This window comes from Trichechus manatus, unplaced genomic scaffold, assembly GCF_000243295.1.
Source record: "Trichechus manatus latirostris isolate Lorelei unplaced genomic scaffold, TriManLat1.0 scaffold00133, whole genome shotgun sequence".
Taxonomy (NCBI): Eukaryota; Metazoa; Chordata; class Mammalia; order Sirenia; family Trichechidae; genus Trichechus; species Trichechus manatus.
Window position 1 is genome coordinate 5,880,089 of NW_004444069.1, and position 24,907 is coordinate 5,904,995.

At 59.3% G+C, this 24,907-nt stretch overlaps 1 protein-coding gene across 1 annotated transcript; it reads left to right on the forward strand.

The window, feature by feature from the left end:
• The first annotated feature begins 90 nt into the window (after window positions 1–90).
• Window positions 91–23,045, forward strand: TMEM201 (transmembrane protein 201). Its single transcript, XM_004385139.1, has 12 exons — window positions 91–222; window positions 3,693–3,695; window positions 7,042–7,159; window positions 7,857–8,051; window positions 9,297–9,473; window positions 10,800–11,152; window positions 11,801–12,004; window positions 18,247–18,479; window positions 19,883–19,954; window positions 20,587–20,886; window positions 21,655–21,792; window positions 22,941–23,045. Exons 1-12 carry the CDS (start codon window positions 110–112, stop codon window positions 23,036–23,038), a joined length of 2,004 nt encoding a protein of 667 aa, XP_004385196.1. The 5' UTR covers window positions 91–109; the 3' UTR covers window positions 23,039–23,045.
• The last annotated feature ends 1,862 nt before the right edge of the window (window positions 23,046–24,907 follow it).

The window sequence follows — 24,907 nt, forward strand, 5'->3', positions numbered from 1 at the left end:
AGTCAGGGGGCGGGCCCGCGCCTGCTACAAAGCGCGGCGAAGGTCACGGCGCAGGAGGTCCGCCCGTCGCCGGGGCCGCCTCACCCGGCCGCCATCCCGCGTGGGAGCCATGGAGGGAGTGAGCGCGCTGCTGGCCGGCTGCCCTACTGCCGGCCTGGCCGGCGGTCTAGGGGTCACGGCGTGCGCCGCAGCCGGCGTGCTGCTCTACCGGATCGCGCGGAGGTGAGTGCGGGCCCGCGCCGCCGACGTCCGGAGGCCCACGCGGCCGCCCCACCCGCTCTCCTGGGCCTGTCGCCGGTAGTCCGCTGGCCGCGCTCTGCCTCGGCCCTGCGGCCCCACGCGTGGTGGGTGCCCTGCCGGCGGCCTCTGCGCGCCGCCCACCGACTAGGGCCGCAGAGATGCCTCCTTCCCCGGGGTCCCGCGAAGGCCGCGGGTCGCGATGGGGAGCCGGCCTGTTGGCTGACAAGCGGAGACGCAGTCTGCACGCCCACCTCTTCAAAAAAAGTCCGAGTTCGGGTTCTTTGTTCGGGAAGCGGCTGAGGAGTGTGGTTTGGGGTCAGGGGGATCTCAGTGGGCACGGGGACTCCAGGAATGTGGGGTGCAGGCAAGAGCACTCACGGAGCTCCCATGCAGGGTCCTCAGCCCCTCCCACACACACCCAGGCCACCCAGACTGCAGAATAATCAAGCGGTTGATAGAAGGCAGATGCGCGCCTCTGTTCCCTGTCTGTGGCCCTGGTCCCCGGGGCAGCACGCTGGGATGGTGTTGAGAACTGCGTCTCCTATCTATCTGCATACAAATTCCCGGGCATTGTTCTAAAGTCCTCCTGTTAGCCCATTTCAGAGCCCCAGCCCCTCCTCCCCAGAGAGACACTGAGGGAGGGAGGGGTTAAATAAATGGTTAAGCAGAAAAGCCACGATTTGGACTGAACAATCTGGCTCTGGAGCCTGCATCCCTAACGCTGGGCTACACTGCCCCCAAGATCCTGCCTCAGATACTTAAGGGGTCTTTAAAAGGGGACTGGGCTAGTTCAATGGCAGCCCCCAGCCCTGGCTGGATGGCACCCAGGGATCATGCTGACCCTCCTGCTTCAGTAGGGCCTCAGGAAGAGGGGACTGTTTGCCCAGCTTCCCAGGGAGCGGGGAGAAAAGGCAGGGCCTTGAGAACATTCTAGGGGCAGAATGGGTGGGTTTGCAGCTTCATCAAGGGACGCCAAAGGGGTGCTCAGATCTTTGGTGAAATTGAAAGGACTTGCCCAGGGTCACTCAGCAGCAAGTGGTGGAGCTGGGATTTGAACCCAGGCTGTCTGGCTGGTTAGTGTGTTCTTCATAACCACTGCCATGTAGTGCTTCTCGCGTCAGAAAGGGGAAACAAGTGAGAGTTGTTGAGTCACAGGCTTCTTGGAGGAGGAAGGGGTAGGAGGGACTTGAGCTGGCCCTGGAGGATGAGCCAGACTTGCAGGCTAAGGGGAGAGGTGGGATGGCTGGGGATTTCGTGGATAGACCACGGGCAGCTAGGGATTGAGGGAGCTCTCCCCAACCCCTCAAGGACCTCTGAGAACCAAGTCTCTACATGTACCAGTTCCTGCTCAGTTTCTAGAAGTTGAGTGGTCCATGCTGGACGCTTCATCCATGAGTACACTAAGGTCCGAAGCACAGGGTGCTCAGATCCAGAGTGTTTCTCCTGGAAAATGCTGCCTCAGTTCGCCCAGGCTGGGGAAGTGGTCCCAAGGGTCAGAGCCTGGACAAGGCAGGGAGCAGGCATGGCTCTGCATCATCCCCAAACTTCCCAACATCTCATGTGTTGCCGCGTGGCTAGGTTTGGACTGGGTTCGCTCACTGCACCTTGCACTTTGGTGCCTTCTGCAGTGGCTGGTCTCAGGTCCTGTTTCCCCTTCCCAGACCCTCTGGCTAGCTTTCCCTTTTGGAGTCAGGAATCTGGTGCCTCGGTGAAGTGTTGGGGAGCTGTGTACAGGGGACATGGTTGGATGTGTCAGAGCCATGGTGTGGCGTTGCACTGGTGCTGTTGGTTGTGGTTTGGAAGGACCAGTCTTCCCAGGATGCCCAGGGATGTCTGCACAGAGCACTGGGTTTGTCCAGAGGTCATAGATTCAGAAACAAGACCAGCCCTGCAGCCTGCGCCTCCTCCCTCCAGGAAGGCAGCAGGCCAGGGGGATGCCAGGACGGTGGTGAAGCTGGCTTTGGCGACAGCTCATATTTTGAGTGGCCCTTGGGAGGGTACATAGGAGAGTTGTTTTGGGAAGGCAGCTTGGCAGGTGGGAGTTTGCAGACTCAGCACAGGGATCGTGGTGGACATGGGGCATGGCCCTGTGGCTGGACATGGAAGGAGAGGCTGCCTGGTGCACCATGGGTCCGTCCCACTGCCCTCTGCTCAGATGACGAAGGGTGGACATGAGAGGTCACTTTTTAGAAGGGCATCCACCCTCCCAGATCCTCCATCAGGGCAGACCCCAGCTTCCTGCCCGTGGAGCCCTCATCTGCACTGCTGTTAATGTGGTAGCAGCCAGTGTTTCCATGCTGGTGACATACCAGACACTGCGAAACCCTGTACACAGCCCCCTCGAGAACCCTGGCAGCAACCCCACAGGGGCAAGGGCTGCTGCTCTCCCTGCTTGACAGAGTAGAGAGGTCAAGCCACTTGCCGGTTACCACCAGCTCTCCCCGACTCCAGCTCTGAACTAGGTGCCACGTCTGGGTCCTCACTGAGAACTTAGGCCTCTTGTCGGCCACACAGGTGGCCACCCCTGGCAGCACAGTCTCAGGACTGGAAGCGAAGTCCTCTTTTTACACTCCCCACCCAACCAGGCTTGCTCACCCTGTGTCCACGTGGTCATGGCGGCCCTTAGCTTCTTATGCCCATCCTACCCCAAACTCCCCAACTCCACTCTCCCGATCAAGTGTGACCTTGTACCTATCTTGTGAGAGCTGCAGGGGCTGCTGTGTTTGCTGGGATTGTCCACTTTCCAGTGTCCCAGCCTAAGTGCCTGAGCTCCGTCTGGCTTTCAGAGTCCACTGACGCCCCGCTGTGCCCAGGCTCAGTGCCCCTGTGCACCACGCCCCAGCTAAGCAGCACCGCTCCCTGGATGCATGCTGTGTGGTCCCTCCCTGAGCCTTCACCCACAGCCCCGTCTGCCTGAGGGCTGTCTCCTGGTTTCACCCCATTGGCAAGCTCACCACTCTCTAGGGCCACAGCAAATGTGCCGTCTGTTGGCCCCTCTCCAGTGGCATTTGCCACCGTCTGTCCTGTGAGGTTGACATCCTTGTCCCTGTGTCACGTTCAGAAGTGGACAGGGCCTTGCTCATCTTTGCATCTCTGCAGCCTAGCAGTTGGACTGGGGTGACTGGGGGTGTGCCCCCTGCCCCAGGCCAGGGTCTGCCCCCAGAGAGGTGGGTTTGGGGCTTCTGTCCTGGTGTCAGAAGGTCTGCTGTGGACTCGTGTGTTTTGCTCTGAGGGGGTCAGCTGCGGCAGGAGGAGGCCCGTTACGTCTTGTGTGCCCAGCTGTGTTTTGATGGCCAGTCGCTGCAGCCCAGGCTGGACGGGACAACATGCTTGTGATGCTGCAGGGAGGTCAGTGTGGCAGGTGTGGGCACAGCAGGAGAATGGCCTCCTCAGAATCCCACCCAAGGCCCAGAGGAGCAGGTGCAGACCCAGTCCTTGTGAGGCTGTCGCAGGATGTCCTCTTGGGGCTGACTGCTGATACCCTGGGCTGCTGGGGGAGCAAGGCCTGGCTCAGAGAGATGCCCACTGGGGCCAGCACACAGTGGCCAGGGCCCTTGTGGTGGGGAGGGGGGCTGGGCCTCCCTGGAGGGGGCCTGCCCTTCTCAAGGCCTGGAGACTGGTTCACATAGGCCACGCCTGGGCAGTTCTGCACTCCACGGTCGAGACTGCCCTGTCCCAGGTCTCCTCACAGCAGGTGTATGACCCTGGCAGGTTCTTAGACACAGGACCTGCAGCCGCAGGCCTCAGGAGTGGTGGGCTCACTCCTAGAACAGACTCCCCACCCGCAAGTGTTGATGACGACATCATTGTTAAGGGCGTACGTTCTTCTCACGTTCACGCTTTTTTGCAGTGTGTTTTTGGGCTGGTGGAGAGGCGGCCCAGAGCATGCAGCTCCCTCTGGTGCCCAGGACCCAGTAGAGCCCAAGAGCCTCTGCGTCCAGGTGGTAGCAGCCCATGTGAGTGGCCTTAGGCCTGCCACCCACTAGGGCCCCACCCTGTCTTCTGAGGTGGCTAGACAGGGATGGGACTTAGGGGCCTTGGAGCCCTGCGACTGGGCTCTGAGCTGCCCAGAGCTCAGACTGGGTGCCCAGTAGGAGGGAGAAAGGCCTCTTTCTATGTTTCAGGCTTTCTTACCTGTGTGGCAAGGACATTCTGTCTTGTCACCTCAAACCTGGCCACACTGAGAGAGGTTTGTCCCAGAGCCAGGTTGGGGCTGAGGTTGTGACTTGGGGGAGAGATGTGGGTTAAAGGGTTCCTGGGGGGAGCAATTCCTTGAGCAAAACCAGTACTGTGCTAAGCCTGGCGCTAGGATGGATGGGAGACTGGTGCGTGGGAGAGCCAAGACTGGCCTGGCAGGCCAACTCCCCATCCCCTGCTCACCCCAGGGACCACAAACGATGATTCCTGGCATTCAGACCCCACCTGGCACTGGGCAGGTGGGGTGGGTGACCAGGAGAGAGGCCCCTAGCCCTGGCAGGGATTACCATGGGCTGATCACCACCCCCCCCTTCCCTTTCATCACCAGCTTCCTGCCCAGGCTCAGTCTGAGACTGGAACCATTTCCCTGGCAACGGAGCTGGAGATTCAGAGAAGGGACGATGGCTCCCGAGGAAGGCTTGGGGCAGGCTCCCTGAGCCAAAGCTGCAGCCCTGTGCACGCGTCATTGGTCCCAGGCCAGCGTCTCTCCCCTCCCTGTGTCTCTATCTGTCGGCCACCAGTGCTACACTCTTCTGCTTGGTTTCTCAGGCAGGTGGGGTGCAGTAGGGTCTGGGGCAGCTGCAGATGGGGTTAAAAGGGCTTGGGGCCCTTGGTGAGGATGGAGGGGCTCATCACGCTGCCCCAGGCATGGGGCTGCAAGGTTGAGGGAACACAGGGGGAACGAGTGGCTCCAAGGCCTGTGTCACTACTGCAGGACATGCTGCCACAGTCACAAAGAAGCCTATAAAGGAGGTACAGATTAACAGAATGTGTGCTGGGAGCCTCATTGCCCTGGACACCAAAAGCCAAATCCTGTTGAGGCCAGTGTCCTGGCAGGGCAGGTGTCTACCCCTCAGCCGTGGCTGGCACCTCCTCCCGTTACTGCCCATGTGGTGGAGGCTGCCACCAGGCTAAGCATTGTCCTGAATTCTCTCGTGAGCCCTGTGCTGCGTGGCTTCCTGCTGCTGACCAGACATGGCTGCCCCTTGCTCTTCTTTCTGAGGGCTTTGGCCTCTGCTAGAGCAGTTGGTGCTGGAGTAGGGGGGTGAGAGGGGAGTATGGGCTGGGGCTGCGAGGGGTGTCCAAGTCCCCTCTGAGGACCTGGTTTCATCTCCTCTTTCCCCCCCCAGTAACTCCTGTTTATTGGGCACTCACTGTAGGGTGGCACAAATGGTTAAGCGGCTCAACTACTAACCAAAGGTTGGCAGTTCGAACCCTCCCAGAGGTGCCTTGGAAGACACGCCTGGTGATCTGCTTCTGAAAGGTCACAGCCTTGAAAGCCCTATGGAGCAGTTCTACTCTGTACGCATGCAGTCACCGTAAGTCGAAATCGACTCGATGGCAACTAACAGCAGCAATGTTGTAGGCCATGCCCTGTCACAGCCTGTCACACAACCCCACTTGACAGGTGATAAGACTGAGGCCCAAGAACTTGAGGAATCCTCCATAATTGGCAGGCAGGAGTGGAGGGACAAGGCTAGGCAGTGGCTGCTGGTATCAGGAACCAGCCTTCCTCCCAGGCCAGGATGGGGACAGGGTCGTGACAGCACTGGTCCTCTGTCTTTGGAGCACCTGCCTGTGCCTGTGTCACTGGGTCCTTGTAACACTCTAATCGAGGGTGCTGTGATCGCTCCCACTTCACTGACACGGCACCAAGGCCTGGGGAGGGTGAGGGACTTCCTGTGTCCACTTCTAGAAGCAGGGAAGGTGGGGGCAGGACGGGGATTCTGACAGCCGTGCCGTCGGGCCCCGTGGGCAGCAGGGCCATCCGGTGTGGCTCCCCCGCCAGCAGGACCCAGACAAGGCAGTTCCCCCAGAGCTCAGGTGGCCAGTGGGGCAGAAGTGTGCAGCCCAGACGCTGCGGTTCAAGCAGCTGCTGCCGTTGCCCACATTGTTTCTAGATTCCTGGGGCGGAGCTGTTTGCTGGGTAGTTGCTGCACCCCCTCACCATGTCCTGCGGCAGACAGATCCCCCAGTGTCTGGGCTGGGATTATCCCACAGGCTCCACCTGTCACCACACTTGTGGCCAGTGAGGCCCGCGTCCCGTCACCAAGGAGGGCTGAGGGCTGGCCCCAGGCTGAGCAGCTGGCCCTGACCCCACCCCTGGGCCTCCAGGGGACTGTCTTTCTGTGAGCACAGCAGGCCTTCTTCAGTCTGGGAAGCTCCCAGCAGCACCGTTTCTGCAGCCTGGGAACCTGGGGGGAGGGCATTCCTGAAGCCTGTTGAGTCAGCCCTGTGACCTGGCCAGCCCTGGCCCTGTTGCCCCCTATGTCTGAGCTCCAGGACTGCGGGGGCTGGTGGCTGTGGGTCCACGCGTGGACACGCTGGAGCCCAGGGAGCTGGTGAGTCGGCGGCTGCCTGCCGGGGGGTGGTGCTTTGCTGCAGGGGATAAAGAGAAGTCCAAGTCGTGCGTGTCCTTGTTCCGTCCTGCGCAGACACAGCATTATCCGGTCCAAGTGCGGGTCCTGGTTGGGGCCCCCCAGACCCTGCTTCTGTCCCCCTGGTGGCCTGGGGCGGGACGGGGCTCAGGTTGGCCATTCTGCAGGTGTAAGGGCAAGGCCTGATGGGGGATGTGGCTGACCCCACTTTTCCCTTTGTCCACAGGAAGCCAACCCACACCATTGTCAACTGCTGGTTCTGCAACCAGGACACGGTGGTGCCCTATGGGAACCGCAACTGCTGGGACTGCCCTCATTGCGAGCAGTACAACGGCTTCCAGGAGGTGCGGTGCTTTGCGCAGGGCAGGGATGGGACCTTGAGACTGCACGGCTCTGTGCCGGCTCCTGGGGCCTGCCCCTGTGCTCCTCCCTTATCTGAGCATGAGGAACAGGTTCAGGGAACTGAGGTGGCTTGTCCAAAGTAACACTACTAGAAAGTGGTGGACTCGGGTTTCGAAGCCAGGTCTCTCTGGCTCTTAGGCCCATTCTCTTTGCTCTGCACTAGACCAGGGGTCAGCAAACATTTTCTGTAAAGGACCAGATAGTAAATATCTTAAGCTTCAAGTGCTGTACGGTCTCTGTCTGGTTACAACATAGACAATACAAAAAAGCAAGTGAGCGAGGCTGTGTGCCAATAAAGCTTTATTTTTAAAGAAAGGTGGCCAGCCAGCAGGCTGTAGGTTGCCAGCCCATGTGTTAGACAGCAGATTGCAGACTAAGCTCCGCAGAGCTGTAAGCATCTGAGAACCAGGCCAGGTGGACGAGTCCAGGCCTCACCTGTGCTCCAGGCTAGAGGGCTTTTCTCAGCGTTTTGCCTGTGGGGGTTCCATGTGAAATTACTTTAGAAGGATAGCTTTTGCTGTTGCGTAGAAGGAAGAGAAGACTGGAAATGTTTGAGAGCCACCACCACTACCCCAGGGCCTCCCCACACAGGTCCTCTGCTCTGGGGTCCCCTGACTGACTTGGGTCTTGTCCCCCCAGAACGGCGACTACAATAAACCAATCCCCGCCCAGTACCTGGAGCACCTGAACCATGTGGTGAGCAGCACGCCCAGCCCCCGCGACCTCACACAGCCCCAGCAGTGGGTTAGCAGCCAGGTCCTGCTGTGCAAGCGGTGCAGTCACCACCAGACCACCAAGATCAAGCAGCTGGCCGCCTTCGCCCCGCGTGAGGAGGTGAGGGTGCCGGGCCGGTGTGGGGATGCCAGGCTGGGGGACATGGGCAGGGCGCTGGCCTGGTGCCATCTGCGCGCCTACTGCCTCTGCTCTTCCAGACAGTCGCTCCTCTGTCCTGTGTACCAGGCGGGGGGAGGTGCCCTCACCCTGACCCTGTGCTGGTCCCACATTCTGTTTCTTCTCCATCTCCCTGTATCTTGTGGTCACTTCTGTCTGAGTTCCAAGCCTGGGAATACCATGGAAACCACAACTTCTGCCAGTCCAGGTTTTGTCCCTGGTGGAGGGAGACAGGGTCCCTGGGCTCCTGGCAGGTGCCTCCAGAGAGAGTGAGGAATGCCCCCGCTCCCCAATTGAGACCCCGTTGGACCTGTCCTGTCCTCCTCCTTCTGAGTCATCCTTGTCCCTCAGCTGGCCGGGCAGTCAGTCTGGGAGTTGCAGGGAGGAGGATGCTCCTGGCTCCTCAGAGAGAAAGGAAGTTAGAAGTTGCTGGGAGGTTTGACATTAGGAGTTTGCCTAAGCTGGGGGCTTCGCCTCCCCTGAGCCCACAGTGGTGTCCAGGAACTTGTATGTGGCTCATCCCGCCTGCCCAGACTCACCCGGTCCCCGGGGCCTCATGGCCTGAGAGGCCAGATCCCAGCTGAGGCCCAGGGGCCCCCGTGAGCTAGAGCTGGGGCAGGGAAAGGTAGGTCTGCGGGAAGAAGGACGGAACTTGAAGCTTGGCAACCAGGGTGGCCGCTGCTAACAGAAGTTTTGGGGTTCCCATGGAAACGAGAGGGGTGCACTGGGGAGGGCAGGCTGGGACTTGCGTCTTCTGGGCTGTTCCTGAAGCTCGCAGACCCCTTCAGCCCAGAGCCACCAGAGGCTTGCTAGGGCTTTCCAGGTTTGGGCATCAGGAGAGGGGCAGCCCTGCTCCCCTCTGTCACCCACTTTCCTAGAGCTCTCAAGTCCAGGGGAGCCTGAAGCAGTAACCATGTGTCCCCATCTCCTGACCTCCAGCTGCTGCCTCTGGTGACAGAACCTCTTCAGAGCGGCTTCCGTCCCCTGCTGTGCCCCTACTGTCCTGGGCTTCATGCTGGCCCTTCCTCCCTGCTCACTAGGCCAAGGAGTAAGCAGGTCCAGAATAGGGAGACTTGCCCCTGGCCACCCCACTTGTGAGGGCCCGCCGTGGAAGTTAGACGGTCGGCCTAGTCTCTCTCAGCCCCTCCACCCCCCACAAACCCTGAGCCTCTGCCCCTCCCCCTGCAGAGCAGGTACGACGAGGAGATCGAGGTGTACCGACACCACCTGGAGCAGATGTACAAGCTGTGCCGGCCCTGCCAGGCAGCCGTCGAGTACTACATCAAGCACCAGAACCGCCAGCTACGCGCCCTGCTGCTCAGCCACCAGTTCAGACGCCGGGAGGCTGACCAGTCCTGTGTGCAGGTCAGTTACAGGGGTGTCATGGGGGTACACAGAGGTGTCACAGTCCTTGGGTTGGTGCAGAAAACCCCTTCACAGAAGGCCAGACCCTCAGACCGTAGGCCCACTCTTTAGAGTTGAGACCCTTTTCCTTGGGGAAGCAACCTTCTTGGGGGGGAGGGGGGGCGGCTCGTTCCTGTCCCGCCCCCCCAGCCCCTTTGTATCATCAGCCCACTTGGGTGTCCCCAGGAGAGTGGCCACAGCGATGCATTCGTGGTTTGCATATTTCATGTTGCCTGCTGTGTCTGAGCACTTCCCTGTACTGCTGCATTCATTCCTCAAGTGCCCCTACTCTGCACTCTTAGGCCTGTGACTTCCATTTACAGCTGCCGAAACCCAGCTCCGGGAGGCTGAGTAAATGTGCCTAGGACCACTCCCCTAGCATGCAGCGGGATTGTCTGGCTAAAACCTACTATTACCTTTTTTTTTTATTATTATAAAAATCCATTGCCATCGAGTCGATCGTAGCGACCCTATAGGACAAAGTAGAACTGCCCCATAGCGTTTCCAGGGAGTGGCTGGTGGATTCAAACTGCTGACTTTTTGGTTAGTACCCAAGTTCTTAACCGTAGAATATTCTGGTTGTTTTAAAAAGTCAGATATAGTAGCAAGTAGAGTTAGAAGTGAAAACCATCTCACTGCAAAGAAACTGCAGGCCCCACCCCTCTTGCGGCCCCAGCTGTGCCCTGTGACCAGTTGGTCTGTGGTTTCTGACCACATGGCTGCATCTCTGCCACCACAGCACTAATGCGTTTGCACAGCAGAAAAGAAGGCAGAATCCATCTTCTGGGCTTTTTTGGTTCTCTGACTTATAAGACTTCCTTATCTTGGCTACTTAATGCCTTTTTTTGTAAATTTAATTTTTATCAGTGTTATCTGTATATTTTTTGCAATTCCAGTTAACATCACAGTAGGAGTTTTTTGTGACACAATACCTGATAATTTCTTTGGGAGAACAACATTACTGTGATTTCGAAGATTTCTCTAGGGGAGGTTGTAGGGCGGTGCCCTCCCACGCTGTAGCTTTCATGGGGGCTTGGAGGCCCAGAAACGGGGCAGGTCCATGGAACGGGAGGTGAAGTGTAGAATCTAAGCCAAGAACATACGAGAGTTTGGGGCCTGGTAATCTCTGATCGCAAGGAACCGGGTGGCTCTCTCAGCGAATGGTACAGCCTTCGCCAGGCTCCACACCACATCCTGAACCCGCGCCCAGAGAGGGCGGCGGGCGGGTCGGGGGTGGGTGCGTGTGGCCACTGCTGCTGACCGGTCTCCCTTCCTCCCACCTTCCAGAGCTTCTGCTCCACGGCTGTGAAGGCCCCAGTGCAGGTCATCGTGCTCCGTGCTCTCGCCTTCCTAGCCTGCGCCTTCCTGCTGACCACCGCACTCTACAACACAGGCACCCGCTTTGCACCAGGAGCTGCCCTGCCCCCTGCCCTGCCACCTGGCGGTAATGGCTCAGCTGCACCTGACAACGGCACTGCTCTGGGGGGCGAGGGCTGGCGGCAGCTGCTGGGCCTGCTGCCGGAACCTGCGGTGGAGAAGCTGCGGGAGGCCTGGGCCTTCGGGCAGAGCCACCAGACAGGCGTCGTCATGCTCGGCCTGCTCACTTGCCTGCTGGCCATGCTGCTGGCCGGGCGCCTCAGGTGAGTTTGGGGCTGGTGGGCCACACAGGGCCAGAGGGTGGGGGTCTGCCCTCTAGACAACTGTCTCATGACAGTGCTTAGGAAAGGAGGGTGCTCAGGGTGGAGCTGAGAGCCCAGGTATGCTGGCTGAGTCAGTGCATCGGCCCTGGGCAGGATTCAGGTGTAGCTGGAACAAGACACAGTTACTGTTCTCCAGAGGCTGAGGGGCTGGTGGTCGAGACGGGCAAGGCAGCGCCCCTCAGAGACAGCCCCCACTCACCCACTGTGTGTTGGGGCCAAAAGCACCTTATCTGTGAAACTGGGGTGATGATAACCACCTACCTCGGGGCGTTCAGTGGGATGTTTTGGTCGCTTGCTGCCCTTGCCTGAGCAGCAGCAGGCCCGGAACCAAGGGCTGCTTCCACATGATCCCCCTCCTCAAGGTGACTTGAGGAGGTTTCTTTAGCCACATCTCACAGGATACAACTCTGAGGCTGAGGAGAAACACTGTGGCCTGCCCAGAGGCAGGATTCCAAAGCCCATGTTCTCTCTTGGCTCTGAGCAGGGCCAGGCGTATGGGGCTGTGGATGAAGGGGGCAGAAAGGGCTGGCTGGGGAGGGCCTGGTCTGCTCAATGGGCACTCAGACTCTACCGCGCTGTTCCCCGCAGGCTCCGGAGGATCGACGCTTTTGCCTCCTGCCTGTGGGCCCTGCTGCTGGGGCTGCACCTGGCTGAGCAGTACCTGCAGGCTGCCTCACCCAACTGGCTGGACACACTGAAGTTCAGCACCACATCCCTGTGCTGCCTGGTGGGCTTCACGGCAGCCGTGGCCACGAGGAAGGCGACAGGCCCACGGAGGGTCCGGCCCCGAAGGTCAGAGAAGCAGCAGTGACTGCGGGGGGGAGGACAGACAGACGGACAGACCCAGAGCTTTGCCCTTCAGCCCAGAGCCCAGGGCCTCTCTCTCTTCTTTCTTGCCTGCCTCACTCCCACCTCGCCTGGCTTAGAGCCCAGGTCTGACCCAGCCCCAGTACTTCCTTGGTGAGCTAGGCCTGCCCGCTGTCCTTCCTGGCAGCACCAAGTCACTCCTGACCTAAGGCACTCCCTAGGTGCCCTCTAGCTGCTCTTACTGCTGCCACCTCTCTGGCCAAAGACCCTTTAGCTGCCTCCCCTGGGGACAAGCCTGCCTCTGACCTGCAGCTTCCTGCTGCCAGCTCCAGGTCCCCACCCTCACCTCTGCCCCCTCCTGCTTCTGCCACCATTGGCTAAGGGGCGCGGCCCTGGTCTTGACTTCCCTTTCATCTCACCCCATCTCTGAAGCCCTGAGCACAGGCAGGCTGGCAGGGACCAGGGCGAGGCCCCCTCTTGTCTGGTCCATCTCCTTGGTCCTGCTTGTTGCTGGGCCAGCCTTGCTAGAGCCCAGTGGGGCTGGAGGGGCACGTCCTGTCCATCTAGAGCTGCCCCCGGCCCCCTGCCTTCAGACCTTCCTGAGACCGTGTTAGCCCTCAGCCTACTTCCCTGGGAGTCGAGAGTACAGTTCCTGGGTGTGGCTGCCTGCAGGGCAGACCGACGTCGGGAAGTCCCACTTCTCCTCATGACCAGCAAGTGTTCTCTTTACAGCCACACTCTGCTGGGAGTGGTCCCAGGTTGGGGGAGCATTCATAGTCTTTCCCTTCTTCATCAATTAGTTGTCTGGCTCTCCTGTGGCCCAGACAGACAGCACTGGTCACTCACGCCCTGCCATGCCCTTGGGAAGCCCTGACTCTACCCTACCAATTGGTCCTTCTGCACTCCTCCCACCGGGCCAGCCAGGGCTTCCTGGTTCAAGGCGGCCCCTGGCTGCTGGGCCGTGCACCCACCCCCAACTGGGGATGTCCCCAGTTTCTTCCATTCACCCCATATGATGCTTGGAACCAAGGTGTAAGACTTCAGACTGCCTGAGGGATACTCCGGTCCACGATAACACCAGGCTCCTTCTCTCGTCTCTCTGGCCTGCTGCTGTCACCACCCCCCTCTAGTCCCTGGCAGCCAGTCATGAAGGGTGCTGTGGGCACCTGCTCTCCATCTCCACGGCAGGGCAGCTGTAGAACCCAGTCAGCCTCGCTCCTTCCAAGCCCACCACCTCCCCTCCTTGAGTTGGGTGGGTGGGTGGGAAGGGGAACCGGGGACCAACTCAAAGTCGCCGGGGGGCAGGCCTAGGGATGCCATCTTCCAGAGTCAGCCACCCCAGGGGAAGTGTGTGGCCTCGGCCATGTTCCAGGCACAGCCCTGCTACTCGCCAGCTGTGTGGGCTTGCCTAGGCCCCTCCTCTTCCCAGCCTGTTTACCCTCTACAAAGTGAAGGGCACACCCCTCTCCAAGGCCCTTGGAATGCAACCTCAGCAGATCTCTGGCCCCTCCTCCCTTCCCTGCTGTCCCTGCTTCTGTCTTGTTTGGGCCCTGCTGGTGTCAACTCTTCCCAGCTTGGTCCCCTGTCCCTTGTCCCTGTCCCCAGGGTCAGGGCATGGAGCAGTCCCCAGGGTGAAAATTAGGAGATCCTGGTGCCCACTGCATACAGACCCGTAGCATAGCCCTGGGCAGCTAGAGCACGTGACCTCTTGGGGTTCAGTTTCTCCTTCGTTACTTTGGCACCACATGACCAGCTGCTACTCATAAGCTCTGATGAGGATCACATGAACTGGTGTATGTGGGCGCTGTCTGAGAACTGGAACCCCGTCCACATGTAGAGGATGTTCCCTGCCGGGGGCTGCATCCGAGAGGGCCACACAGGAAGGTGGACCACGGCTGTCCCCTCCCTGGTGTGGTGCCCTCTAGTAACCCCAGGCAGGCTGTGCCAGCCTGTCTGCCTCCATGCCTGGAGGGCGCAGGGAGGGCAAGCTCAGCCACAGGGCCGCCAGCCAGCTGGCCTGAGGGGCTGGTTGGTGTGAGCACTCTCACACTCAGCATGCTGGGGTCCTTGGTGCCCTGGTCGCCCCCGCGTGGAGCCCTGCAGAGGGGGCACACGTGGCGTCCAAGACCCACTGTTCCGCGTCTGTTATGGTCAAGGGAAACCCGAGAGGCCGCCCCACCCCATGCAGCCAGATAGCAGCCCACACCCTCCTCAGCATCTGTCCATGTGTGAAGACCCTCTGCTTGAGGAGACCTTAGGTGACTCTCCCTCCCTTACCTGTGACAAGGCCTCCGCCTTGCTGGCCAGCTTGTTTTCTGCTGCCCTCATGTGGAGGGTGGGGTGAAAACCACTGTGGAGAGACCCGAAGGGGGCCGTGTTTTCCCATGGCACGGCTCAGCAGGGAAGAGCCTGGAATCCTGGGCATTGGCCAGAAGCGACTCTGATGGTGCATCTTCCGGGGAGGAAGGAGCCACTTGCCTGTGCCCTGCGCTCCCTGCCCCCAGCCAGGGCCCATCAGAGAGAAAAGGAGGTGGCAGGTATCAGAGTGGGGCCTGTTGGCTCTGCATCCCCTTTCCTGTATCCCAGCATCTGTTCTTGAGGAAACTGATAGTGAGATGCTAATTACTGCTTTGCTTGGCATTGGGTAGAGGCAGGACATCTGTGTGTATGTGTGTATTTAAATTAAATTATTTATAATAACCATAAGCTCTCTTGCTGGCCAGGAGCCCCCTGCTAGGCAGACGTCTTTGCTGCCCTCTAGTATGGAAAGACAGACTGCCTTAGGAGAAGAACCTCTTTAGAGGAAAGGCTCCCAGCCTTTTAAGAGTTTTGTGTGGCTTTTTAAATTATCTATCTGTCCCTTAAAGTTTCCTTACTAGGAGAGTATTCCAACCCCCTTCTGATGTCATTGGCAATGGCGGAGGAAGTGCTGGCTTCCCCGGGACTGTGGCTTGTTACTGGGAATGTGTCACCCCTGGGGATGTCCCTCCCCTCCCCAACGGCTGGGGACAACTGTCAAGAATATCACAGGTCAGGGGTAGGATCATCCAGGTGGTGCACCTGGCTGTCTGCGCCCTCCTGTTCCAGCCCCTGCCCGTGGGCCCTCGTTCCTATGAGTTACCTGAGAAGGCTTCTCCAGTAATTCTGGCCCAGGAACAGACCTCCAGGACTCGTCCTCCTTGAGCCCCCCGCCAGCCCTGGGGCCCCACCCCGCCCCGGGGGGAGCCCGTGTCTCTTCTGACTGTTCTGAGTCTCACTGTCTCTGTGTGTAGTAGATTGTGGAGAATTGTCTAGTACCCTCTAATCACTGTAAACACTGCTCTTGGCCACAGACGCTGGTTTTGATGCCGTGTTTTCAATAAATGCCTCCCAGGCCCGCTTTCTACCGGTTTGGCTTCAGGTGCCATGTCTTTTTTGTTTATTCTTTCGTGTTCCTGTAGAAGTGCTTCCGTGCCCGGGGTGGGGGTAGGGGGTTGGGGTGCAGGCATGTCCACAGGAGTCTGGGCTGGCAGTCAAGTTTGGAGCTGGTGTCCTGGCCCCAGACGGCTCTGGGCCCAGCTCTCTCACCTGCCTTGCTGGGGTCACAATGGCTGCTTAAAACCTTGTCTTCCTTCCACCCTCAACCAGGGCTATTTGGTTGGGGAAGACCAGCTGCCTCCCCTCAGTGTTGGATCAGAGTAGGGCGTGCCTGACCCCTCCCCAGAATCACTGTCTTCTGAGGTGGGTGTGTGAAGATTTGGGTGCTGGGCTCTTTGTCTCTCTCTGAGACCTGGCTCGAGGGTGCAGGGCAGTCGAGGAGGCTTTCACCAAAGGGAACTCCAGGGCCTTTGGAAACTCTTAGGAGCATCCCTTGGGCTCTTTGAACTGGAGTGGGTACCCTCAGGAGTCTATCTTGGGCTTACCCGGCTGCTTCTGCACCAGAGCAGGGTCCTCCAGCAATATGGTCATGATGAGAGCTCATGCTTGGCACTTTACAAGGATCAACTGGTAGAGTGATGTTCCTGTTTAAGTATCCCAGCGAGAGGGGTCAGACCTCCAAGAGCTTTCTCTCCCCTGCCAGTGCCAGCATATCCAGTGACACCAGAGACTGATAGCACATTTGCCAAGTGGATGAGAGACTCGAGTGTTGATCACTGGGGCAGCCCTAGGTGTGAGCAGGATCTGGAAAAAGTGGGAAAGAGCTGGCAAGACTCAGCTTTTCCTGGGGCCAGCTCATGGGGCCCCAGGTGGCCCATCTGAGGCCCAGGCAGCTCTCTCAGAGAGCCTCTTCTCCCACTGAGCCACCACACAGCTCAGTTACTGCTTTAGGCAGGGTACAGTGGCCTCGCCTGTGTGCTGCCTATTAGGGTGGGCACAGGAAGCCCAGCACAGGGTCCTGCTGCCATCTGCTGGGAGGGCCTGGGCATGTGCACATGTATGTGGGCCCCTCTGTCCTCGCTGCTCCTCCGTGACAGACTCCACAGGAGGAGAGGCACCCACTCTCCTACGAAGGCTTGTGTATTGTCGGAGCAACTTGTCCCCAGGCTCCAGCCCACCTTGGCAGCCCCTGCAGGTGCCTGGCAGTGTCTTCCTCCCGGCCACTCTCCAACGCCATGGTGCTGCCCTGCCAAATGACATCGAACTTCTAAAATGGTGACGCAGAATTGTATTTTCTCCTTAGAGGTGGAACCATCCTTAGGTGTCCAGTGGGGGTCAGACAAGCTTGGGAGGAGGGCCAGTGGATAGAGCTTAGGCACATCCAGTCTGTGGCACGTCCTGCCTTGATTTCCCCATGTTCCCCAAACACCAGACCTTGCTTTTGATTCTGAAGTCCAGGTGCTTTGGAAAGCATTAGAAAGGTCAGATAATTCTCCAGCAAGTCAACAGCTGACCCCACACTTTCCCTGTAAAATTTTTAAAGGGCAGGGAGGTGAAAATAGCTCAGGAAATCAGTGGGACTGGAACGGTAGCTTGGCTAGCAATGCCCTGAGCAGTTGGTCATGACGCGCACCAAGGGCCTTAGCCAGCCCCGAGCCTTCAGGAGGGCCCCAGCCAGCCTGCCCGCTTGGCGGCCGATGTCAGTGGGCTCGCTTGTCCCTGGGGACCGAGGTAAGGCTGGGCTCCCCGCCAGATGGCGGACTAATGTATTAACTGCCCCACCTCTCTCTCCCCTCTGTAATCGGTTGCCTTAATCAGAAGCATGGTTGATCTTCTGGCTTGGGGCCCTCAGGTCCTGTTGTGTGATTTGTACTCTTCTCGAGTTAAAGAGACACTGTCACCTTCCGTCTGTCAGGCAGCATTTGCTGGTAGTTGACGGGGCTCCTCTAAGCTTCGAGATTGGTTTGTGGCCTGGCAGTCGGGTCTGTGACAGCCTCTTTCCAGGGGGAGTTCCAAAGCTTGCCACCACCCCTCTGTGCCGCACAGGGCTATAAAGGGAAACTTCCAACGTCCAGGAGCCCTGATAGCACAGTGGTTAAGAGGCTGGCTGCTGACCCAAAGGTCAGCAGTTCAAATCCACCAGCCGCTCCTTGGAAACCCTGTGAGGCAGTTCTACTCTGTCCTATACAGTCGCTATGAGTCGCAATTGACTCGATGGCAACGGTTGGTTGGTTATCAGTCAGAATCGACTTGACGGCAACAGGTTTGGTTTTGGTTTTCCAGCATCTAAGAGCTGGAGACTGCCCTGCACGGGCGGCGCGGCCGTGGGACTCTGAGGAGTCAGGCCCTAGGGAGTAGAGGATGTCTAGGTTGCCGTCTGGCTTCAAGAACTCCTGCTGCAGCCTTGCTCCCCCTGGTCCGAGCCCAGCTGCTCTGTAGGGAGCTGAGGCCAGTGGAGGCTCTAGGCACGGAACAGGAAGTGCCAAGGAAGTAGCCAAGCCCATTAACCTTGATGGAATGCCTGGCTCAGGGCTGGGTGTTTTCACCTCAAGGAGAAGGGATGACGTGAGGTTAGCAAGGGCGACAGTGTCACTTTAATAGCGAGACTCGTAGTGAAACTAGTTTGCTGTGAGCCTGAGGGGGGTTGGAGGGGCATGCTGGGAGGGGTAGGTCATGCTGGCACCTCCCAGCCACCCGCTCCTAATGGCGTGAATGTGGTGGGACTGCTTTTCCGCTTCAACTAACGCACGCCTCCTCCGGGGACCCTGACTCAGGCCCCCGTGGCACAGTGGGGAGGGGCTCAGACCAGCCATGCTCAGGCCGCCTGGGCTGACGCTTTCCCTTCTCCCGGGCCCGCCGGGCTCACGCAGGTACTTCCCAGGAGACCCTGCTGGCCTCTTCCCCACCATTCCCAGCCTGGCCATGCCCTACCCGGGGGTTGGAGGTGCCTCGCCAGCTCTGCTCGTCCCCACCCCACCCGGCTTCCTGCCCCTCACCAGCCAGCAGCTGTTCCGGTCGCCCCGACGGGCCTCACCCTCCTCCCTGCCAGGCCGCCTCCACCGGGCCCTCTCGCTGGGAACCATGCCTTCTCTGACCCGAGCAGGTAAGAGGCACAGACACTGGGCACAGGATCTCTGGGGAGCAGGAGGTGGGAGGTCGTGGGGGTGGGGCTCCTGCCATCAAGACAGGCAGAACTGGGCCAGATCCCAGCGCATGCACTCCGTAGCTGGCCTTGGCCAAGCGACTTACGCTCTCTGAGCCTCAGTTTCCCCTCAGAAAAACGAAGCTGGTAGAGGAACGTGGCTCGGGGTGGTTGTGAGGGTTGAGATGATGTGTTTAAGGCCTGAAAAGGCACTGGCCGCGGTAGGTACCGAGTAAATATACATGGTCGTTGGGGTTTGTCTTTCACTGACGGTCTCACCATTAGTTACTGTTACCACTGCTGTGGTGAGGCGTAGGGGGCTGGAGCCTTCCTGTGAGGTCCAGAAGGACGGGCTCAGTTCAAGTCACTGGTCAGCATACTGAGCACTTCTGCCAGTTGACCCCAGGATGACAAAGACCTGGTCCCTGCCATCAGGAGTTTCCACCTGCACGGGAAGACCTTTGTCTCCCCTCACCTTTCCCGACAGGATCTCCAGGCAGTTGACTGGAAATCAGACCAAGTTTTCAACATACTCTGAGCCCTACAGGTGTTTTGTGGCCAGCCTCTGCCACCTTTGGGAAGCCCCCTAGCGTGGACGGGGTTTGCCCCCATCTCTGGTCGCTGTGTCCCGGGGCTAGCTCCCTGGGTGCCAGGCCTGATGCTGGGGGGCTGCAAGCTGGGATCCTGTCCTAACAGCCTGGGTGGGATCTTGGTCAAACCAGCAGGATGAGGGTTCTCACAGGACTCTGATTGTCCCTGCTTGGGTCACGTGACCACCCTTAGCCCTTCATGTGGAATGGTGTGGTGGGGGAGGGACGACCGTGCGCTGTGGCCAAAAGCCCTGCAGAGCTAGCCGGTGGAGGAGGGCGTGTGACGGCCGCCTGCTCTTCCCTCATTCAGTTCTTGTCTGGCACTTGGGGAAGATGAGACCCACAAGATGGGGTGCTTGTAGTTGGGGTGCACTTGTTTCAAAAAAGGGCATTGTGCTCCATGCTCCCGAGACTCCACACAGCGATGGGGGCTGGGGTTAGTGGAGGAGCGGAAACTCAAGATGGCTGGAAAGCTGGGCCTCACGGGGAAAGAAGGGCACAGAGTGTGGAATCGGAGGACTTGAGTACAAGCGCAACTCTTGTCACTGAGGCCTGCCCTCGGTTTTGGTTTCTTTATCCGCAAAATGGGAGCGATCGTTTGGGCCCAGCTCAGAGGTGGTTTCAGGGGTCAGTCAGAGCCTGTGTTCTCACGAAAGCACGGCGTGAGTGACAAAGGTTGGATTTAGACGGGGCGGTCCGGAAGCCGTGGTGCTGGGAGCAGTTGGGAGGCGCCTAGCGTGTAGGCTGACTAGTCCCACTTTCCTCCCACTCCAGACTCGGGGTATCTGTTCAGTGGGAGCCGCCCACCCTCTCAGGTGACTCGATCCGGGGAGGTTCCTGTTACAGGTAAGGAGAACTGAGAGCTTAGAAGTGGGCGGGGTGGGGGGGCGCCCCAGGTGGAGCAATGTGTCAGGACCAGGGGCTCCGAGTGAAGTGGGACGGATGGTTAGCACATGCTTTGGGGTCAGACAGTCCTGCGACCAAACCCCAGCCTGACACCCCTGGCTGCACAGCCCTGGGCAAGTGACTTGGCCCTCTGTGTCTCAGTTTCCTTGGGAAATAGGAGTGATGGTTGATGCCTGTGGGGCATCAAGCACACCCAGTCAGTATTTGCTGTCATCGTATCGGGGACCCCAGTGGAGGTGCTGCTTCCAGGGGCCTAGGTTAGCTGACCCTATATCTCCAGAGGCTGTGTCTACTTGGGCCCTCAGTCAAGGGAGGATCAGGGGCTTGGACAGAAACTGAGGGCAGGGGGGACGTGATTGAGGCTTCATGAATCCCCTGCCCCTGCTGGGGTGCAGGCCTTTCCTCCTGGTTTCCCCAGATGCCCCTCAGCCCCTCAATAGCCCTACACCGTCCTTTTTCCCTGGGTTAATACACAGAAGCCCCAGGAACATACAGCACACAGTGAGTGTCACGGCAACAGCAGCAAACATCGGGCCTCATTGCCATCACGGTTTGTCTCCCGCCCGCCACAGATTACTTCTCTCTGCTGTCCGGGAGCTGCCCCTCCTCCCCACTGCCCTCCCCCGCCCCCTCTGTGGCCGGCTCCTTGGCCTCCAGCTCCAGCTCCCTGCGCCATCGCAGACCCCTCATCAGCCCTGCCCGGCTCAATCTGAAGGGCCAGAAGCTGCTGCTGTTCCCTTCGCGCCCTGGAGAGGCCCCCAACACACCCAGCAGCTCGGACGAGCCCTCCCCCCACGACGGCAGCCTCTTCACTATCGAGCCACCCCAGGCCACGCTGAGGCCACCCCTGAGGGACACCAAGCACACTGTGGGTATGGCTTGACAGGGTCCTGAGGACCAGGGGCCAGTGGGGACGGTGGGTGGTTGGTATGGGACAGGGCCCTGCTGAGGCCTCACTTTGGTGGAACATGACCTCTGTGTAACCTGGGCCCACGCTGCTCAGCGCGGGTAGCACTGCTCCTGTCCACGCCTGTGCGGTCATTCTCCCAGCCCCAGACAGCCCAATCTGGAGACTTTGAACCCCCTAGGACACTGCCCTCTGCTGGCTGATTGTCTCTTCTTCCTTTACGCTTGGCCTTTGGGTCCTCTGCCCCTCAGGATGGATCTGAAACAGGTCACACACTGCCAGGCTGCGTCAGTGTTGTTCTTTGGAGAAATTTTAAATGTTTTAATCAGGCCTTAGCGTTTAAAATCTATAAATTTTCCATGAATGCATGGACATCCTGTGTATGTCTTCCAGTGTCAGAAGATCTGGCCATTCTGGGCCTGAATCCTGACCAGGCAGGTCAAGGCACCTTCTCTAGCCAGGCCTGTGCTCCCCTGTCCCAGCCTTGCCCCACTGACCGACTCCTCCTGAAGCCCCACTGTTGGCATTTGAGTTTGTCACCGTGATCTCAAAGCACCCGCACTGAGGGAAGTAGGACGCCCTGAAGGAAGGACTGGCCTCCTGTGGGAGCGGGTGGGGACTGGCGCTGGCCACTGTTCCCAAGGCTGGTGTCCTGGGTGAGAGGCGGAGCTGCCCCCCATCTGTCCCTGGGATAAACTGTGAGCACGCACCAAGCCATCCGTTCTCTCTACAGACATGGGAGCAGTACCAGAAAGAGGCCGCGCCTGCAGCAGCCTCTCCATCAAGAAGGAGGACGACTCGTCCCAGTCATCTACCTGTGTGGTGGACACCACCACCAGAGCCGGCTCGGAGGAGGCCGCCACCTGGAGAGGTCTGCACCATGCAGGGGTGGGGAGGAGTTCGCCACCTGGAGAGGTTTGTGCCTTGACATGGCGAGGAGGTCAGGGAAGGCTGCAGGTCCAAAGGAGCCATCAGGTCAGGACCCCACAGGGACTGCAGGTCCTCTAGCAACTGAGGGTGGATTAAATAACCACCTAGCAGACAACACTCCCCGACAGGATTAGGGTCTAGACCTGCCTGTCCATTACAGCAGCCCCTAGCCATAGGTGGCCATTTAAACGTAAATCCATTAAAATGAAAAATCCAGTTCCTCAGCCTCGATAGCCATGCTTCAGATGCTCAAGAGCTGCTTGTGGCTGGTGGCTGCTGTGTTGGACCAGCAGAGAGGGAACACGTTCTTCGTCAGAGAGCGTTCTCGTGGACTGCACCAGTCAGCAGAGTGTGGCCAGCGTGCGGCTGGGCACCTAGTGGCCTGGATTCAAACCCTGCTGACCAGGGCGGGGGGTGAGGTCAGATCAGCGGTTCTGGACAAAGCACCCAGCACGTTGTGAGCACTCGACAGGGTTGCCCACCACCCCCAGTTAGTCTCCTCTTTGGGGAAGCCCCTGTGTTGATGAGGGTGGACGGAGCAACAGAGGGAGCTTTCCTGAAAAGGGTCATTTTGTGCTGAACCTTGAAGCTGGGGCGGCCCCACATGAGGCTGGGAGTGGGGTGTGGCCATCAGGGCAACAGGTTGGGGGCCTGCTGGCCTGGGTCAGTGGGCGTGACCTTGGAGGCGAGACAGTCACTCGCACCCCTGAGCTCAGGCTCCTCATCTGCAGGCATGAGGGTCGCAGCCGCCCTCATTGCTGAGGTGCAAGTACAAGGAGCCCAGCCCAGTGCCCACCCAGTGGTGTGGGGTTGGTAAAGGCTGTGTCTCCAGGGAAGTGGCACTTCAACAAGGGACCATGGGCAGGTCTGGGTGGCCTTTCCTGGTGGGGCGGCCTTTCCAGGTGGGGAGGCCTCTGGGCCAGGGAAGGACATGGGCGAGGCGTCACCCACCTGGGAGGGTGCTCTCACAGCTCCCCGGAGCTGTGTTCCACAGGCAAGCATGTGCACTTACCCAGCTAGCCCCCCACCCACATGTCTCCCATCTCCCCTGAACTTTGCGCCCTTGACTGGGTTTCTCTATTCTTGCAGGTCGTTTTGGTCCCTCCCTGGTCCGGGGCCTCCTGGCCGTGAGCTTGGCTGCCAACGCCCTCTTCACCTCAGCGTACCTGTACCAGAGCCTGCGCTGACCCACAGCCCGGCTGCCTCCACCACTGCCACTGGCCACCTGGGGCCAGAGTGATCGGCAGCCAAGCCTCAGAACCTCCTCGGAGCAGCCATCACTGCCTCTGCCTGCCCCTTGAAGGCCATGACCTCGTGGTCACGGAGAAGAGTGAAGGGAGCGGCTTGCAGCCACCTGCATGGTGGGACCCTCTCCTGCCCCAGGGCACCGCCTCCTCACCCAGCCGACTGCAGGCTTAAGTGGGTATTCATGAGCCACACCCCTCACCCGCTGATTCCAGGGCTGACATCAGGGGTGTGTTTGGTGCTGACACTCTGATTCCTGGGCCCGGGACCCCCAAGGGACTACCCAGCCCTGGGGCCCCTCCCCCCACCATCCAGCCCAGCCTGGCAGGAAGGCCAATGCTACTGTACCTGGAGAGGAGCCGGGAGGGGCCACCCTCCTCCATCCAAGGCCACGGTCACATCCTGGTACTGTACTCTCAGAGCTGCCGCAGGGTGCCTCCGAGCCTCCTCAGAGCCCACTGAGCTGAAGGCTGGGGGCGCGGGGAGTGGTCCTTCTGTCATCACGTCCTCGCCCCATGAACCTGCCCTTGGGCAGGCCCCTTGAGGATGTTGTCCTCCCCGTCCTGCACCTTCCTGCCCCCTGGCTCTGCCCCTCCCCTGGCTGGAGGCTCCTCAGAGCTCCTCCCGGGCCCTCAGGACCAGTGTAACCACCTGCCTGCCCTCTCCTGCCCTTCTGTTTTGTTACCTCTGGTGACCCTCCCAGGAAGCGGCCTCATCAGCCACGAGTGCACGGAGCCCAGGTCCCCGTCCCAGTTATTCCCTTGCTAGACCCCTCAGCCTGCATTGGGCAGCAGGGCTTGGGCCCCTGCCCTTCGAGACTGACCCGCCGTGCATCTGGCTCCTCTCAGCCACTGGGAGCTCAGGCCACCTGGGCTGGCTTTCTTTCCAACCCCATCCCCTTGGCTCTCACCATTGACTTTCTGGCCAATACTGCAGGGTTGCCGCCCCGCCCCCTCTGCTCTCATGTTGGGGATGGTATCCCATGCTGTCCCCAGAGAGGAGGAAGGCAGGGCCTTGGTCTGGCACTGGGACCCTCGAGATGCCGTGAGGAGGGAGGAACAGTGTGTGCGTGTGTGCGAGTGCACGCGTCTGCAGTGCAGATGGAATTGGGCGGCCTCGGTGAATCCTGGGGCTTGTTGAGGGAGGGTCGTGGGGCAGGAGGAAGGGTCTTCACTCTCATTCAGGGATAAAGGTTAATTTTATTTTTGTACACATTTTTGCAGGAAAGGCATTCTGCTGATGAGCAGACGCCCGGTTCTCCCTGCCAGGGAGGTTGCATTTTCTTAAGCTTTGGGTGCTTTTTTAATTGTTTTTTTAATGTGTGAGGAAAGAGATTGCTCGGACTTCACCCTCCCTCATCTTTTCCCATTCCTGTCCCGAGAGCTGCGGGCGCTCTGTCCTGCCTTGCCACCCCCAGAGCGTGGGGAAGGGTCGCGTCGTGCCTGAGTCCAACTGCCGGAGACGGTTCCTCTCGGAGGTGGTGCGTCAACCCCCATTTGTGCGGTGGGCATGTGTGTCAAGTGTTTAAGTTTTATTTTGTGTAACGAGGCCAAACTCCGTTCCCAATGACCTTCCTCTCTGGCTCTGGGAAGTACCCAGCAGCTCCTCCTGCCTGAGATGTCCATCCCTGCACCCCACACCCTGCAGGGGGGACGTGGGCTGACGAGGGAGTGGGTTTTACTTATGTTCTGTTTCAGACAAAAAAACACACCTTATTTTTCTTTACAAAAGCAAAAAAAGGAAACCAAAAAAGATAGCAACCTTTGAACTATACATGAGTCTGTTTTTCTTTGTTCTTGTTTCTTGTGCGA

Coding starts and splice junctions, on each gene's coding strand:
- TMEM201 (XM_004385139.1), top strand. CDS start 110: ATGGAGGGAGTGAGCGCGCTGCTGGCCGGCTGCCCTACTGCCGGCCTG. Junction 9,474..10,799: donor CTGACCAGTCCTGTGTGCAG/GTCAGTTACAGG, acceptor CCCACCTTCCAG/AGCTTCTGCTCCACGGCTGT. Junction 12,005..18,246: donor CGGAGGGTCCGGCCCCGAAG/GTCAGAGAAGCA, acceptor GGGCTCACGCAG/GTACTTCCCAGGAGACCCTG.